Source organism: Pezoporus wallicus, unplaced genomic scaffold (assembly GCF_028554395.1).
Source record: "Pezoporus wallicus isolate ANWC-B61680 ecotype Strahan unplaced genomic scaffold, APGP_CSIRO_Pwel_v1 contig_8705, whole genome shotgun sequence".
Classification (NCBI taxonomy): domain Eukaryota; kingdom Metazoa; phylum Chordata; class Aves; order Psittaciformes; family Psittacidae; genus Pezoporus; species Pezoporus wallicus.
In genome coordinates, this window is record NW_026638439.1 from 3,143,864 (window position 1) to 3,161,688 (window position 17,825).

The following is a 17,825-nucleotide window of genomic DNA, read 5'->3' on the forward strand; positions in this document are numbered from 1 at the left end:
CTCAGCAATTCACTGATGCCAGGCAAGAGAGAGCTCCAGGTCCATGTTTGCTCGGGGAGCCAGATGTGCTTTGGCATTTCAAAGGTAGGATGATATAGGTGTGCAGGAACACCATTTTTTTTAACAGAAAGGACTTCCTTGGGGTTATCAGAGGTGAGATGAGCATCTCTGCAGGTCCAGGGGACACAGCCTTAGAAAGCAAAAGGCGATTGCTCCAGAGCCCTGATTTTGCACTGCCTGCCCTTGGCCAGCAACAGGCGCCAAAGGATTTTGGAGAGAAGTCCTGCCTGCTGTGACTGGGCAGCTCAACACTCACTGCGCTGCTCTTTGACACAGATGGAGAACCCCAGCTGGCCTCCACCGTCATCGACACCATCATGGCTGGCCTGCCAGGACCACGGGGAGCCCCAGGCCCTGTTGGGCCACCAGGTAATAAACTCAATTGAGCTGCAAGGCTGTAATGATGGGGAAGATGAGCAAAAGAAACTGAGAGGTCTGTGGGATGCCTGCAGGGAAATCAAGTGGTCCCCACTTGAAGGACAGGAGAGCAGTGGGTCCAGGACTGGGAAGGGTGGCAAGAAGTAAGCAGGTTTCTTATCTGCTGATAGTGGCAGATAGTTCTACCTTTAGCAGGAGATACCCTGAGAAGGGAATAATTAAAGACTGTCTTTAAGAATGGGCTGTCCTGTGAATTCCTTTATGAGAGCAGAGTTCTCACCACTGCTGCAATCCTGTCCTGTTGCTGTAGAGCTCCACTGAGCAGGATCTGCCCAGCTGCTGTGATGTGTGTGCAGAACTCTGGAGCTGGTTTGAGCTACTCCAGATTTTCACCAGTATAAGAGAATCAGAATCTGGGATGAAAATTCAGTGGCAAGTCTGTTTCTCTGTGCTGATGGGTGGCTTAAATGATAGTATTCCTGCAGACATCAGCACTTCCCTGTATGATGCATATTTAGGAGTGAACTCCCATTAGTTGCAGAAAAGGCTTTTCCTTTCATTCTGAGGGCCTTTAATTTATCCTGCAATTCTTTTATTCTTTGACTTAAGCATTTGTATGGTGCATTAAGGATCGAGGCTGATTCAGCTGCACTTTGTGTGTAATGTCCACATTGTTTCATCTCAAGGGTTGTGACAACTAAAGCAGAGAGGACTATTGCTAAGTTCAGACTAAGCAAATACCCTGTCTTGCAGGTGTAATTTAACAGCTACTGTGGAGATATAATTATTTTTCAGAATTCTAACAGGATGGATCTGTTAAGTGACTGTGCAGAACAACTTGACCTGGTTTAGACAGCGTTTAACTCACCCTAGAAACAGGCTTTTCTGTGGTGCAGACCTGAAAAGGATTTGTGGCCAGTGGAGTGAGCAAAGAATAAAAGAGAGCTTGGCTTTGCCACAGTCAGCCTCTCATGCTGTCCCTTTCATGGTCATCATCAGCTTTCTGACACTACCAGAGAGACAGACCAGAGCAGGCTTGTGGACTTCCCGTGCCACCTACAAGGCTGTTCCAGAAACACCAGCTTCAGTATCTTGCTCTGATGTAGCTGTTTCATGCACCTAGTTTAAAAGCTGTCATTTTAAACAATGAAAATGAAGCGTGTTACAAACATCCTTCCTGTTTTCACCCTTTTTGCCTCCCAGAGCTCTAATGTCTTCCCTAGGGCACAGGGGTATGTTGTATCAGGATGTGGGTATCTAACAATCCAGTGTGTGAATGCTGTAATCGTGTAATCGATGAATGGCTCTTGCCCATTGAGAGATGAAGCAGAACAATGAAAGGAAGTGCATCTGTTTGGAATTTAAAGTCCTTCCTTCTAAGTCTCCTTAAAATTGTCTCAAATTATGATTCCCACCAGGGCCACCAGGAGCATCAGGACCCAAAGGGCCACCAGGACCTGTCGGAGCCCCTGGATCACAAGTAAGGTGCTTTAGCGCTTTGGGACAGAGTGGCTGAAGGGGCAGAAGTCAGGGGCTGGGTGAAAAACATCTCATTGTACAAAGGGAGAGAGAGTAGGTTATAAGTCTTAGATCTGATGTTTTTTCCCCATGAAATTCTGTTATTTTAATACCTTTTTTCTATTCTGAATTGTGTTGAGAGGTTGAAATGGTTGCACTTTCTAGATGCTTAGATGCTCCCTTGATCATAACAACACATATTACTGTTTCTGTGTCAAACCATTTCACTGTGGCCTGAGTTGATGCAAAGGATCTGACATGGGCTTTACTAACACAGTGATAGAAACATACTGCATTTCCTGTGGAATACAGAGAGGGAGCAAAAATGCATCAATGGGAATTCACCAAAGTGAATCTGTTGAGCCTCCTTTTTCAGAAATAGCACTTTCTTTTCAAGAAAAATATCACAAATTCCCCTCAGTTTGATTATTTATCAATACAAAAATTGTGGAGAGGGGAGATAATAATGGAGGGTGCTAAACTCACTCAAAAGAATTCATGGTAGAAGGGCAAAGGGAAAAAGCTGGTTAAATGGAAAGGAACTGCCAAGCTACTCCAAGCTGTGGTTGGCTGATACAAAAGGACTCCAGTTTTGGGAAGAGTGTTACTTATTGTGGAGGTAAACCAGTTACATCAAGTATTTCAAAGGAATCTAACATGACTAAGGAGAGAAAAGTGAAGAGCTTAAGTAACTTAGCAGAGGGATGTGACTTAGATCCCGGTAAGAAGGGGGTTGGAATTGCTGAAAATAGAGAAAGGAGATTTGTACTAGGTATTTATTAATCATTTTGAAGAAGCAACAGCGAACAGGTTAGTGAAAGTTTGCCAGTGTAGCAGAACCATTTCAGTTAGGGAATGCTCTGGAGAACGATGAGAAACTCCAGATAGAGATGAACACAGTGGGAAATTTGGCAGCAAAATGACAGATGCAGTTTGACGTGATTAAATAGAAGGTAATTCACAATCCATAAATAGGTTCTCCAGTAGAGTCTGGCTGTTGCACATGCAGCACACATTCTAAATCTTTTATATTTTACAATTCAGCATGTGGAATTCAGTCTTCTTGAGTGGCCCTGAAAGTCACTGCTGAGAGCTGCCAAGAGCAAAGGATGCTTATGGACACTTAAGCTCTGTTCATGCTGCATGTTTGACATAGAGCTAAGTCTGGTTTGTGCCCTACCTCATGTAGCAGTCCTCATTAACTTCCTAAACCAGGCCTGAGTTCCTGAATTTGTTGTGGTCCCAGGGGAGATGTAGTGAAGCTGGAGGCCAGGTCACTTTGCAGCTTGGTGGTGGAGCTGAGGCAAGGAGCAGCATGGTAATGGTGAGCAGCTGAAACTGGGAGAATGCTCTCCTTTAGACCTGTAAAACACTTCTGTCCAACCCTGTTGGGCCACTTACCAGATGTCGAGGCTCCTCGTGGCTCTGCCTAGAAAGCCCATTTCTTCGGAGGTGGGGGTTTCGGGGGGCTGTTAAGCAGGTTGGCTCAAATCACCAGTGCTCTGGAGCAGAGCAGCGGTCTCATTGCTGCAGCCTCCAAGGTAATGTGCAAGTCACATCTTGCCTGCGGTCGTGGGGAGCTGATGTGCTGGATATAAACAAACAATATTGTTCTCTCCCTGGCTGGTTTACAGCGGGTGGATAAGTTAAGAAGTTGGATCGATTTCTGCAAAGCAGTTCAATCAGTAGAAATCTGGAGACTGTGCCCTTGTTCCCCACTGGTGGCTGGGGTATAGATTTGTTCAACCCAGGGAGCAAAATTATTAGTAGAGATTGGGCTTAATTTGAAAATTGTTTATTAGGGTGAGTGAACAGCTTCAAAATAATTTTCACTGCACAATCCAATTACTTTCCAGGTATGTGTGCCTGTGCATGCTACCCACTGAGGTGATTATGAAGAGGGGGAAAGTAGTGGGGATTTTTAAGCTAACCGTACTAGCTGTGTATTCATTTCTTCTTGGTAACTGAGAACAGGAACTATCCTGTCATACTGATCCCTAAAATATGTTCCATCAGTAGCCTGCAGTGCATTCAAAGCCTCAAACAGAGGGATATGCAGGAACTACAGGGCTCAGGCTATCTGTGAACAGAGCTTCCACTGGTTTTGCTTGAGGGTAAAAGAGAATCCAGCCCAATTGCTTAATGGGTGTCTGAGATTTGCAGGAGGTGAGGATCACTGTGAAATGTCTTCACTACACCTACTCAAAGGATACACAGTAGAAAGTAATTCCTTCTTGTTCTGCATCTCTTCTAGGGCTTACCAGGCTCTCCAGGACAACCTGGACCAAAGGGCTCCAAAGGAGACCGAGGAGAGAGAGTAAGGTTTTACAGACACAGAGACGTTCCCAGCCACATCTGGGGTGATGTTATAATATATCAGGTTATATTCAACAGAGGTCTTTCAGATTCTGTGGGACTGCAGCCATGAATGATAGATAGTAGAGTTTCTAGGTCTTCTGCAAGAAAGAAGATGAGGGTTTACTGTACAGATAAAGGGTTGAATTGCTTGTAAAGTCTGGTGTTCTCTAAAGAGATTCAGGTACCAAATACCTGGTATTTAAAGGCTTGTGCAGACCAACTTTGTTCTACCAACCACAGCTCTTTTACTGTGGAGTATTTTGAGTGGTCTAACTGAACTCTTTTTTTCTGGGGCAGTAAGGCATAAAATGCTCATCAGACTTTTCCTGAACCAAAGCCATTCCCCAGGTCAAATGATGTTCTTAATACATTTGGAATATTGAATTCATGTTGTTAATATCTTTATGTGTTATACCTGAGTTCTTGATGGGTTGTCAAGTGCTAATAACTAAGCATATAAAAAAAGGCTGTTTGAATGTTATTTCCAAACTAGTGAAGTTTAGGAAACACCAGATCAAAATCTAACAAATGTGTATATGTGTCAGCTTCCCAGTCCAGCACCGGCGGTGTTTCAAAATGGCATTTGGACTTCCAGCTGCTTCTGGTCAGCTTGCTCTCCAAAAGGCCATGGTCTTTGAGATCTCCTCTGAATGACACTAGGAGCATAAAATCATTTAAGAATGTAGTACCTAGTGGAGGATTGTTCAGCAATGTAAAATTGGGCACAGATGGACTGTGGCAATCACCAAGACCCTAGTGCGTAGAAGAGTCAAAGGAAGAAAGATAAGGTGTAAAATACTGGTTAGTACCTCTAAAATGATGGCTGTCTCTGTGGTGGCTGCGCTGACACAACCTTGTGCCACAGCTGTAGGAAAATAGTTCCCTTTTCCAGGGCCACTTTCACTGTCTCATAGCTGGAGGTGAACAAGGACGTCACCACCTGTAAATGGGTGGCTGTAGATTACACACTTTTCCCCTATGGCAGCGTCTCCTTTTCTTCATCTCTGCTCACTCTTCCAATCCAAATGACACAGGGAAGTCTGCAAGAGGTAAGACGGACAAATCCAATTTGATGGCTTCCCAAGTTCAGGCGAATAACCAGCAACAGACTTAAACTGTGCTCCTCTGTGCAGACTCTGTGCAAGGAGAGCAAGTCCTTGTTTCATTCCCTCCTGAAGCACCTCGTGTCGAGGAGCAGCAGATATCCGAGGATGGAGTACACATGCTTTTAAAAAGCTCTGTTTTACTTTAGTACCTTTGCACATTGGTTTGGGTGCCTGGTCCCTGGTCTTCTGTACAAAATGACTTGCAGCTCCCTGGAAGACAGAGAACATTTTAAGTGACTGTTAGTAATTTCTTAATAACAGTTTCCTTGTGCAGAGCAGCCACTTTGGGCATGTATTGGCTTTACAAATAGACTGCAGGCTGATGGGACTAGAATATAAATATATATAGAGATAGCAAAAGCATAACTGATGAGGTTTCAGCACAGGTTACTGCCTGCAGCTCATTGCCATTAAATGTTGATTTTCAGTTAAGAAGAAAAGGCTTGGTCTATGGCAAAGTGTCAAGTTTCCATCCAGGAAACTGATAAGAGCTCTTCCTCAATGATTCAGTTACCATTTTGCTTTAGTTTGTGGTTGACCATATTGCTAAGGCTACACTTACTTTGAAACAAAAGCTTTGTTGGACTGTGTCCATTCAGTACAGACAAACCCTTTAGGCTTTGCCTTTCTTCCCTCCATGGTAGATACTCAGATTTGTGACTCTCCTTCTAGGCTGGGGACTAATGAGATTTTTCAAATATCAAAATATCTTGCTAAATATAACAAATAAATGAGGCTTCCTGTCCTGGCTCTCTTAACATGGAAAGTGAAGCCAGTAGCTTTTTCTGGCAGGATTTCTGTAGGATGCTTTGTGTGCTTTTTGTCTTCTGTGAGTGTGAATTTGAATGCTGGTTTTGACAACTACACGCTGCAATTTTGGGTTTGGTGGATACAAATTAGGGCTAGCTTTACACAGAGCGGAGGAGCTGTGCAGCTGCAGAGAAAAGCAGAGGAGGGTTTACAGTATCTATTGAGATTTGAGAAAATGTTATTATACATTCTTCCTGCTTAATCTCAGAGAGAACAGATGTAGAAGAGACCTGAAGCAGTCTGAGCGCGTCCCCTGGATGGCACATCTGTACGTGTGCTGCTCACATCAGCCTCTCTTCATCTTATTCTTACACAGTGCCAGGGAGGGATACACCACATCATCTCCAGGCAGTCTTCAGAGGTACAGCTAGTGAGGGCCTGGGATAAAAGACATTTCTAACATCCAGCCTAAATATCCTTTGATCCCCTTTAAGCTGATAACATCCTTTCTGTTCCCCCTAGCCATAGAGAACAGTCTGTTTATGTATTTTGAGTGCGTTGTTATGTCTCCTCTCTGTGATTTGTCTCTTGCCTGTGCTTTTTCACAGGCCTTACTCCCTCCTGTGCAGAATCCAAGTATTTCCCTTTGAAGATGCTCAGAGCACCTGACGAGCTGGGCCTTCCTGCCAGTGCTCTTTATGTCCCAATGGGCCTTTGCTTAGTGCTGACTTAAGCTGCTCACCGAGCACTGTGCAGCTCTCCATAGTAATGTTTTGTAGATGCTCTGGGCCCATTGAGTTTATACAAAGCAGCTCTTCCTTTCTGGCAGACACTACAAAAAGCTGCCACCAGCTAGGTAGTTTGTGAGGGGACAAAAGGATGAGTTTGTTTCTGTGTGCCTAGGGGAGAAGAGCCAGGTTAAGTATGTGACTGTCATCAGTGGATTTCTAAAGATGCTTTTACATTTTGGTTCCTCTTCCCAAGCTCCTGCTTTCACATTAAATAATCCATAGCTGTTCTCCTGGTCAGGGATTCTGCCCTGCCCCAGTGTGCTCCAGGGTGGGAGGCCAACACTGGGAAGGAAGGTAGGGGGAAGAAAGATGCTCAGTTGGATGGCACGTTACATTCCACCCCAAACCAACACAGATCATTTCAAAAGGATCAAAAAGCCCCACACTGAAAACAACATGAAAATTAGCACAGCAGGAAAAAGAAACAAAGCAAGCAAAATACTGTAGGTGTGTTTTCATCAGTAGCTGTTGGGGTTAAGGCAGTGATGTGTGTGTGGAGCAGGAGGCAGATTAAATCAGCGCTCTGTGGGAGTCCTGGGCTCCGTTTGCTGTCTGGGGCAGCATCAGCCCATCAGTTTTACTAGCAAGAAGGATGTGGTATCTTTGTAAGACACAAATCTCCAGCCAAATTCCTTCCTGGTGTAATGTAAGGACTGCTGTAAATTTCAGATATTTGCTAATCGTCTTACAAGAGGTACTGAGCTGAGGAGCTCTGTATTGAACCAAACTTCTCGAGGGCGTGATGGGATTTGGAGCTGATACTTGACAGAAAACCGTAACCCCCTTTTGCTGTCTTAGTGATAATGTCAAGGGAGAGGATTTTTCTTTTTCATAAAGACATCTTAATTCCACTAGTAAAAATGACACAATGTTCTTGTCAAATGGAAAACTATCTCCTAATGACACTTACTTTATTTCCAACAGGGACAAGCAGGTCTGGCTGGAGAGAGGGGCATTAAGGGATTTCCTGTAAGTGATGTACTTGCGGGTGTGTGCAAGACTCAGATGGGTTTGGTGCCTGCCTGGCACCACAGATACCACCAAGCTGAACTGCAGCTGGTCCCACCAGCTCTCTCAGATGCAATGCTTAGGTCAGGTGTCTCCAGCTTAGACATTTGTTCAATAGGAGAGCTCACCTTAACATATTCCTTTACAAATGAACCACAGTCTCCCTGCCTCCTAAGCACAGTGCTGGAATGCCGTGCTCAGGAAGGCATCATGCCAACAGAGGAGATGTGTTTTGCTTGGAGATCCCCTCCGGCCAAACCTTGGCAGCCAGAAGCCCTCCCCAGGCCTCAGGAGGTTCCTGGCACTTCCGGAGCCCAAAGGTGGGCACTGTGAAACAACTCAAAATACATCACCTGCTCTAACGCCCTCTTGCACCTTGGTCTGCCAAGCTGAGCTGGAAACCCTTTAATGACATTAAGAGATAGCTCCAAATGAGACAATACCTGAGCAGTTGCACATAGGAGATGCCTGCACTGGCACATATAGCTAGGGTACAAACAAACCTGTGGACACGAAGGTTGGCTGAAAGTGAGTTAGTGGAGCAAGCTGGGGTTTTGGCTGGCAGCATCCAGAGAGGGATGCTCTGTGCTCTGTGTGGTTTCTTTTCTCTTTTCCTTAATTCCACCTCATCATTTTGTATGATGTACACAACCTTTTCTTGAGTCTTTCCTCCCGTACCCACCCTGCTTTGCAAGTATCTCAGGGATGTCCAACAAGTTTGAGGAGCCCAGGAATACATGTTTAGCTTGTGGTTTAATCTCTCCATGTCATCTGTCCTTTGGAAATGCATGAACTTCCTGGTCAGGGGGTGGAACAGCAGACCAATAGCACATTGGGATCTTTGCTCAAGAAAAGCTTAATGAGCATCTTCAGAGGCAGAAGGTGATGTGACTAATGGAAGCAGAACAGGGGGGTTTATGTTCTAAAGCAAAGATGAACGTGTGCATGTCTGGGGGAAGGAAGCAGTGTTTTTATCTCAGTGCTTTAGCCTAAAGCATCGCTCATTGAGAGCTTCATGAGATGTATATATCTTGTTATGGGCCCAGGCCATGTCAGCCAGCCCTTCCTGCAGCTTGGCCACTCCTGGCCAAGTGCCTCAGTGTCAGAAATGGTGACGACCTCCTGGGAAGCTGATGGGAGCCAGGACAGAGCTCATGAGAGCACTTTGGCCCTTGGCACGAAGCACCAGAGTCAGTTTGTTTTCTGCTGGTGAAACACTTTTGCCTTTAATCTGATCCATTGGAGGGAAGGGTTGCAGGTGGTCTGGGACAGGTCCTGAGTCCCATGAAAACAAACATCTCTTTCTTGTTTTAGGGTGAACCAGGCAAGAAGGGTGAGGAAGGTGACAAAGGTGCTGATGTAAGTGTGCATCCCTACTGCTATTTTACTTTCCTTTTTGCCTCTTCATTATCCTTCACCCATATTCCCTTTCATAGACTGGTTTGTGGGGCAAGGGTTGTGTCCACAGTTAAGCGCAGAGCAAGCAATGATGTGAACCTTACGTCTGAACTGAATACATGCTAGAAATCCTGGTCTCTGAGGTTTCCTTGGCCACATTATCAGCTGTCCTTCTCACCGTGTTCTCTGGGCAACAAACTACAGCCTGAGTTTATGTGGACATATGTGGGCAGGCTTCAGGCAGCATGGGAGCTCTTTGAGAGGCAGTATGAGCAACCTGCTCTAGTGGAAGGTGTCCCTGCCCATAGCAGGGGTTTGGAACTGGATGAGCTTTAAAGTCCCTTCCAACCCAAACCAGTCTGGAATTCTGTGACAGGAATTTACACCCTGGGTTTGGCCCACTGCAGAATTAAGAACCAGTCTGAAGGGGATGGCTTTGGGCCGAAGACTCTGCAAACTCTGCAGAGTTGTTTAAGTAGGGACCTCTCCTGCATTCCTACTTAACCCCTGTAGGTTACCATTTATAAATGTCTACACTGCATAGTTTGGTGTTATGGAGGCTACATTGAACAAGCAGCCTATTCTGCATCATATTCCAATGTCAGTTTTCATTCCCTTTTGGCAGGGGGAAGGTGTTCAACAGCTTCGAGAAGCTCTGAAGATTTTAGCCGAGAGGGTGTTGATTCTTGAGCACATGATAGGAATTCATGGTAAGTAAGTGTGGCTGAGGTGTTCATTTGTAGACAACTGAGGGCTTGTTCAGGCACCTGCCTGACGGTTAAACATCCCCCCAGTCTCCTGTCTCTCTAGTATCTATTTAAGGTGGGTTTTCAAAGCCAGGTACCCAGCATGACTTAAAGGATGCTTGATTTCCCCTCCACCCCATCCCAGTGATTTTTCATTACAAGTCAGAGAGCCAAGTCACAAGCAGCAGCTCAGGCCATGTGGCACAGATCATCTACCAGCTTCCCAGGGAGCTACTTGTTCGAGTCTTTAGGCCAGATCATTTCATCCTGTTAACAGTGTCTTCCAAGTGACTTTTAACACCAGCGAGGCCCTTGTTTTATTTTACAGAGAAAGCCCAAACACTGCTACCGTGTTCCCTGAAACCAGTGATCCCTGAACGTCTTGTGATTATAACGTACATAAAACCTATTTTCAAAGTTAGATTTAAGCAAAGCCTCACGTGTTCTTCATTCAGATAGATTTTAAGTCTTCTGCTGAGGCTGTTTGCTCTGCCATCGCTGGTACAGTGTGGGACATCATCCCTTAACAAGTGTTTCCTTCCCTTAACCAGTATATGGGCTGATGTGATTGTTGCAGATCAAGGTTCTCCCTCTGGGGTACTTGAGGATCAATTCACAGCTGCCAAAAGTTACTGTGCCAATTTCATAGAATCATAGAATAGTTCAGGTTGGAAAGGACCTTAAGATCATCCAGTTCCAACCCCCTGCATGGGCAGGGACACCTCACACTAAACCATATCACCCAAGGCCCTTTCCAACCTGGCCTTGAACACCGCCAGGGATGGAGCATTCACAACCTCCCTGGGGAACCCATTCCAGTTCCTCACCACCCTAACAGGAAAGAATTTCCTCCTTATATCCAACCTAAACTTCCCCTGTTTAAGTTTTAACCCGTTACCCCTTGTCCTGTCACTACAGTAATTTCTGTCGCCTCAGACACACACTTACTACCCCAGCCTGTGAGACACAAGCCTCAGTTACTGTTCCTTGGCATTGACCAAGTCCCATAGTATTTTCTTTTTTATCCTCTCCCTGACACATGGAACCTCATTCCTGGCCTCACTTGTAAACAGAGCTGCTCACACCTTCCTTCAGATCAACATCCTCTTTTATTATGAAATGGCCTTTGGATATTGATTTAACCTGTGAAAATGCTAAAGAGCTGAAATATCCGGTAGTTGCTAAGCAAGTGACTTAAAGTGCATCTATTACCATGCAGTACAGCTCCTGCTTGAGAGCCCACAGGCCCCTCCTGGAGCCAGCACAGCACTAAAATGCAAATGCTATTAGGCACTTCAAAGCCCAAACAGTGTTGGTGTGTGGGGCTGTTGTACAGCTGAGCTGTCTTGGGTGTCTGCACTGCTCTTCATCGTTCAATAGCCACGTGTCTTGTAGAGGCCCAAAGTACTATTTTCAAAAGCAATAGTCAGCAACGGCTTAAGCTTTTTGGGAAACCACGAATCACAAACACATGATTTAACCACAGTCACCCTGACCTTACCTCTGCATTAATCCCAGTTTGATTCATATTTTCATTGGATTTTATACATCGAGAGCAGGAAAAGATGGTTTTATGCTGCTTTGCTCTGAAATGGTGGAGGTACCAGGAACATGCCCACTAGCTCACCAGCAGCAGTCCATGGCCAGCCAGGCAAGAGGGGAAGGGGAACCCAGTCCATAAGGACAGTGCAGCCTGTTCACAGGACCCAAGGCCTAGCTTTCCATTGTCTTTTACTTTGTACATCCATTTATACTAGTATAAAGCAAAAAGGAAGCTTTTGTAGCCACTGGGGCTTGGACTGGGGCATTCACCCAACTGTACCCCTGCAGAACTGCCTGGTTTACCTTTCTTTTACAATTTATTTGGCAATAGAGCAGCAACAAGGCAAATGCTGCTGTTTATTTTGAAACAGGCATTTTGGCAAACTATTTATACTGACACTGCTACTGCTTGGGATGGAGATGAGTTATTTATACCCAGGTATGTTTCTATATGGGTGTAACTGCACCAGCAAAACTAAGTGGCTTTTTATTTGTACAGTGTAGTTAAGGCCATGTTTAAGCACCTATATTGTGTGACTTTAAATAGTTCCTTTTTATCCAATAACTATAGATTATTACTAAGCAAGAGATATTTTTAGTCTGTGAGACAGTTCCATTCTTTAATAGTGACATATTTTAGGCCCTACAAAAGTACTGTTTAGAAAGAGAACTTGGAAAATAAGGTATTTTTATCTTGTGCAGTTATGTTCATCCCTGTGTATGTATATGGTTAAACAGAAAAAGACGTAAAATAACAAAATAGGATTTCCTTGAGCACAGACCTCCCCACACAGGTTTAAATCACCCAGCACCAACTATCTGGTGATGCTCCCACCGTAGGTGTTACCAGTTTGACCATGGGTTCCTGGGCAGCCCAACTCAGCCCAGCTTTACAGCCCCATGCAGAAATGCCAATCGCATGCTCTCATTTTCCCAAGGAAGTTCCCAATCCAGTGTGGTTTCAAAAGCCGCAGCCACCCAAGCAACAAGGCAAAACATACCAGCAAACAAACCTCTTCCCTGCAACGGGAGGGCACGTGGAGATTGTCTGGCCCAGCAAACTGCAGAGAGCAGCCCAGCAGGACACCCAAAAGCCCAAATTGTTTGGCAGTGTTAGTTCCAGTGAACACAGCAGCCAGATCCTCACTTGAAACAAATGCTGCCTCATGGGGCCGAACCACGGCTGGGTGTCTGGCTTGGGAGGTTGGGTTCTTGGCAGGGAAACAAGCAAAGGTCCACATCTGAAGGCAAAAGGAAGAAGCAGCTGGGGCATTGAAAATGACGAGGCAGCACTGACTTATCAGCATCTGTTGCTGACTGCTGGGAAAACAGAAGAGTGGCCGTAGTCAAATGTGTATTTAGCTTCATGGGGCAGGATGCTTTAGGAAGAGGAGGTGTGTGTTTCTGTGGGACACACTGGGAGACTGGGCAGCTAAGATTTATTCCCAGCTTTATTGCTAATTTTGGCTCTGTCTTAGGGTGGATCAATCCTTTTGTTCAATCTTTTCAGTGCCTCAAAACATCCTCCTTTACAAGGAGTGAAATAGTACTTACACCCCCAGGAGCATCACTTCCCAGTGATGACCACTTAGCCCCATCCTTCAATAGCAGGAGGCTGTGGGCAGTGCTGACTAGCAGCTACACCCCAAGCAAATTATAATCAATAGAAGAACAGTGCTTTATAAATGGAGTTACAAATGAGAACAGGACCTTTTTTCTTCCCTGTGAGGGTGGTGAGGCACTGGCACAGAGTGCCCAGAGAAATGGTAAATGCTCCATCCCTGGCAGTGTTCAAGGCCAGGTTGGACAGAGCCTTGGATGACATGGTCTAGTGTGAGGTGGCCCTGCCCGTGGCAGAGGGCTGGGACTCGATGATCTTAAGTCCTTTCCAACCCAAACCATTCTATAATTCTATCAATCATTCTATGATTCTGTGACCTGCTGGGCCTCATGCAGGAAGTGCACTTAGCCTAGGGCTTAGACAGAGCAGAGGGAAAAGACCTAATCTAGGAGCAGGGAGATGTGTAGCTCCACAATCGCTTACTGGACAGAGATACAACAGGAGGGACGACACTTCTTCCAGGAGAGGTACCATCCAGAAGGCCCATTTATTCTTTCCTTAGCCTCCCCTTTTAAATAGCGCTCTCCCGTGACTTTCTTTCCTTACAGACTCTTTATCTTCCATTGAGCCAGGCTCTGGACAGGATGTGATCCCGGGCTCCCCTCTGCGAACCAGCATCAAGATCAAACGTGGAGGACCGCAGCAGCTGCAGGCCTACCAGATCCTCTCTTCACTGCTGGATGACAGTGAAGCCAAAAGGAGAAGCAATCGGATGAAGTAGGAGCATCTATGTGTTCTTCATGTCTGTTCACCAATTAAAGATACAGTATCCCAGTGCTTAATTGCAAAGTGCAAATGGAGTCAGTAGGAGGCTGCAGTGTTGGCAATGAGGTTTCCTTACCTGGCCAATACTACGCCCTCGTTGCAGGAAATGTCTTATCCTTAACAAATAGCTCAAAGAGGGTCTGATGAACATTTGTCTTGATTTTGTTGGTTTGCCTTTGGAACAGCAGATGGCAGGTATCCTTAGAAGCTGTCTACAGAAATGACACCTCCTGACTGTGTCTCTGCAGTTTAATCCTCCCTTTGTTTTCTCACTGCCCTTCAGAGTTACTCAGTTACAGAACTGCTTAACTGGCCGAGACAATCAATCCCATCTAGACTCAAAGTCAAGCCTTACCCTTGTCCATTGGTACAGTGGATGGCATCCACTCTTTTACGCAGTGGTGTCATGCTTACTTTCAGGTGAAGATGCCACTTCCACAGGCCATTAAAGCATGACCTGCAAGGATTTCTTTTAAGGAAAGAGCAATTAAAACTGTTACTTTGAAAGTTCAGGTAACTCTTTGGATTTTAGCATCAAAAACTTGGCTTTTCGTGTTGCTAATTGCATGTGAGCAGCGTTAGTTCTATTTGTGGTTGGCTAAGCAAGGACTTTAGATGCAAATGTTCATGGCAGCAGACTTTCTAGCTATACTCAGTGGTATTAGATTGTTTCTGTGAAAACATAGAGCAGTTTGTATGAGGTACGACGGAATTGTGCAAGTTTTCCCATACCGTGTTCAGCTCGTGCATACATCCAGGGGTAATTAATGTAAGCAGCAGCAGCAGCTAGTCACAGAAGAGGATATTTTGCAATAGTTTCTTAATCCTGCATCAATAAGGAAAAACGTTTTCACACTGTTTCATTTTTCTCTTGTGAATAAACCCTCGCCGCTTGAATCTGGAGACGGTGTACTAGCAAACCACAGCCTAAGGAATTAGTCTTGTCAAGAGCTTACCTTGCACTGGGAGTTAAATACAAAATCACTTTACTTTCTGCAATAACTTGTTATTTTGGGGGAATTCCCAGCTTCCAGGGTTAGGAAGTTGAACCTGCCCTTCAGTGATACATGAATCACTGCACCTGCTGTGCAAACCACATTGGACAAGTTGATGCCATTCATGTTGACAGTGAGTACAAAGGGTGAGACTAATGAGTGGTACCATTTTTTCACCCTTTTTTTAACACACCCCATGCCTAAATCAGTTTCCAGATTCAGCCCCGGATGAAAATGAGCAAATTGAGTTTGTGATTTTATAGTGTAAGTCAGGTAAATGGGTCACATCCTATTTGGTTCCTAGTGCAAGATAGAGCTACCTGACAAAGGCAAACAGCACAGCACTGCTACAGTATTTCCCTCAAAAGCTGTTGCAAAGACCAGCAACTGTAGGGTCTGTGTATTCAGCAACCCCTTGTACCCAGTTACCTCCCTAAGGCAAAACCAGCAGCATGGGGTACATTGCAAATGAAGCTTAAAATGAAGGAGCTCTGCCAGCCCATCCTTAGCCACACATTAAATTAACTTTCCATATACGTGGTAAACAGGGTGGACCTACAGAGAGCTCAGAACACACAGCTCTTTCCTCTGAAGAGCTCAGAAGTCCTCAGAAAGGAGCAGGTTCCATTGGGATGACTGAATTCACTATGTGAAACTAGTGAAAAGATGTTTCTCCATTTACAGGCTGGTTTCAGTGCAGGGATTGAGAAGTACTTGATCACCTCTCTGTCCTGATCACGTAGACACCACAGCAAACGGCCGGTGGCTTCCAGGGAAAACCCCTTGCACTTACCAGTAGGTGTTAGATGATCAGGCCCCGAAGACAGGCAAAATCCCAGTTCAGTCCAATGGTGGGCACTGGGTGGGTTGGTGGTGGCTGTAGTCGCCTGCCACATGGAGAGAGTGTCCTCATGGCAGCTCCAGGAACCAACCCTTAAAAAGGGAAACAGCAAAGTTCCATTGCACTGGTCCTGTCGCTCTGGGGTTGAATTTGGGGAACAGGGAGTACGGTGAGGCCATTTTCACTTCCCTGGCACTTTGGAGCCTTCGAGTTTGTCATCCTGAATTCAAAACTATTGCATTAGATTTATGAGGACTCTCCTCAAGTCATTCATATTAACCAGGATTTGGGATTTTAAATGATTTAAAGCAAATTACTGGCAAGATGAATGGAAACAGAATGGAAGTTGTTTGCAATGAATCCTGCCAAGTCAATTGTCAAGACTGGTTAGATTTGGGTTGCAACTGTCTTCATTACTGACTTTCCCACATTTCTGTATGAGCTATGTGGTTCTTTTTCTCCCCATGCTTTGATTTATTCAGCTACATCTCTCTGATGTGGTACTGTATCTGTAACTTGGGTGGCAGTAGGATTGTACCAACTGGACTCTCTTTTCTCAGCTGGGATTTCATTCCTCTCTACTTACATAAGGGTCAGACCATGCTGTTGTGCAGTCCCAGTTTAATTATGTTTTAAAGGTGAACACAGCCTCACACCCTGACATTGATGATATTTATCACTAGGCAAACCACTCCAACTACATCTTCCATCTTAGGCAGGAACTGAGGTTCATTTTAGCCAGGGCATATAATGCATCTTGCCATGTCTGTAACTTAGAGAGTGGATTTATTTTGAATGCGTGCTCATTTAGAAATATACTTTAATGGAAATGTTTAGTGCTTTCTCTTACCCACTGTGCAATTCCATAGTGTGTGCGTTTCCTTTTCTTTTCCTAAGACTTTGTTGAAATTCTTAATGTTTCTCTGAGCTCCAATGTGGATTTGACTTGGATTGGTTCTGGTTGTAGTAACACGTTTTCCTTGCCTTGAGCTAACCAGAAGCAGCAGCAGCAGCACATTGCACAACCACAAATCTTTGTAATTCATGCACCCTCGTGTTCACCAGCAATCTGGTACTCCTGGGAGGAGGAGAATGCTTCTCTCCAGAGTATCTAACTTGCACTTACCATAAAGAATTGATAACAACCCAGGGAAATAGGAGTAAATTAGAGAGAAGAGCCCTCGCCTGCTCCCACCAAACTCCACAGTAATTGTGCCATCAACTTTCAAAGAAACAGGCCCTAAAAATCAATCAGGTCCAGTTCTCAAGCTAGCATGGGCTGGTGCTGTTCAGTGCAGCCAAGCAGAGGGCACATCAGCAGCTTGCTGAGGGCTCAGCTCTGGGCTGGGGGTTCACTCCCAGTCTCTTCATGGAACTATTTTAATGTAGGAACCTGACCACTGTGACAAAGGCTTCTAAAAGACAATCAGTCAGCTTCTGGAATTACTGCCCAATACAATTTATTGGAAATCCATTCTCTTCCACGTTTACAGCTTGTCTAAGTCAAGATTACATTCCATTCCGGTGCTTGGTGGTCCAGGGGATTAAAGTACTCGCAGTGTCTGCAACTGCATTGGAACCAAGCAATTCAAAGGTGCTATAACTGTTCCCAAGGCACGTTCCCATCCATCTGAGGCAATGTTAACTTTTTCACTAGTTATTTTACACAGTATTTTTTTATTTATATCAGTGTGTTTTGTACGTGTGCAAATGGTCCTGGCTCCCCTCATTGTAATAAGCTTTACAGCCCTTTGGTCTTTCGCAGGGCAGCCATACGCAGTATCTTGCAATCATGTGCAGTTTCTTAACTTAGAGCAAGACTAGATCTCATCTGACATGATAAACTCCCTTATGGCAGGCTCTAATGTTTGTTGTAAACACAACCTGTTTGTTCCACCTCTTGCATGGTTACGTACCTGTTTTCATATCGCTATGTTATTGTTCAAAA

The 17,825-nt window shown here is 45.0% G+C and overlaps 1 protein-coding gene across 8 annotated transcripts in view; it reads left to right on the forward strand.

Annotated features, from left to right (window-relative positions):
- The window catches only part of COL26A1 (collagen type XXVI alpha 1 chain), a 172,119-nt gene extending 157,566 nt beyond the window's left edge, over positions 1–14,553 (forward strand). For 5 of the 8 annotated variants that reach the window (XM_057410751.1, XM_057410752.1, XM_057410746.1 and 2 more), the window contains 7 exons: positions 337–429; positions 1,857–1,918; positions 4,211–4,273; positions 7,886–7,930; positions 9,284–9,328; positions 9,993–10,077; positions 13,825–14,553. In XM_057410751.1, the coding sequence (XP_057266734.1) occupies positions 337–429; positions 1,857–1,918; positions 4,211–4,273; positions 7,886–7,930; positions 9,284–9,328; positions 9,993–10,077; positions 13,825–13,997 (566 nt within the window). In that variant the 3' untranslated portion in view covers positions 13,998–14,553. The remainder of the gene's footprint in view (positions 1–336; positions 430–1,856; positions 1,919–4,210; positions 4,274–7,885; positions 7,931–9,283; positions 9,329–9,992; positions 10,078–13,824) is intronic. The other 3 variants (XM_057410745.1, XM_057410747.1, XM_057410749.1) reach the window with 3 other exon arrangements.
- Positions 14,554–17,825: the final 3,272 nt, after the last annotated feature.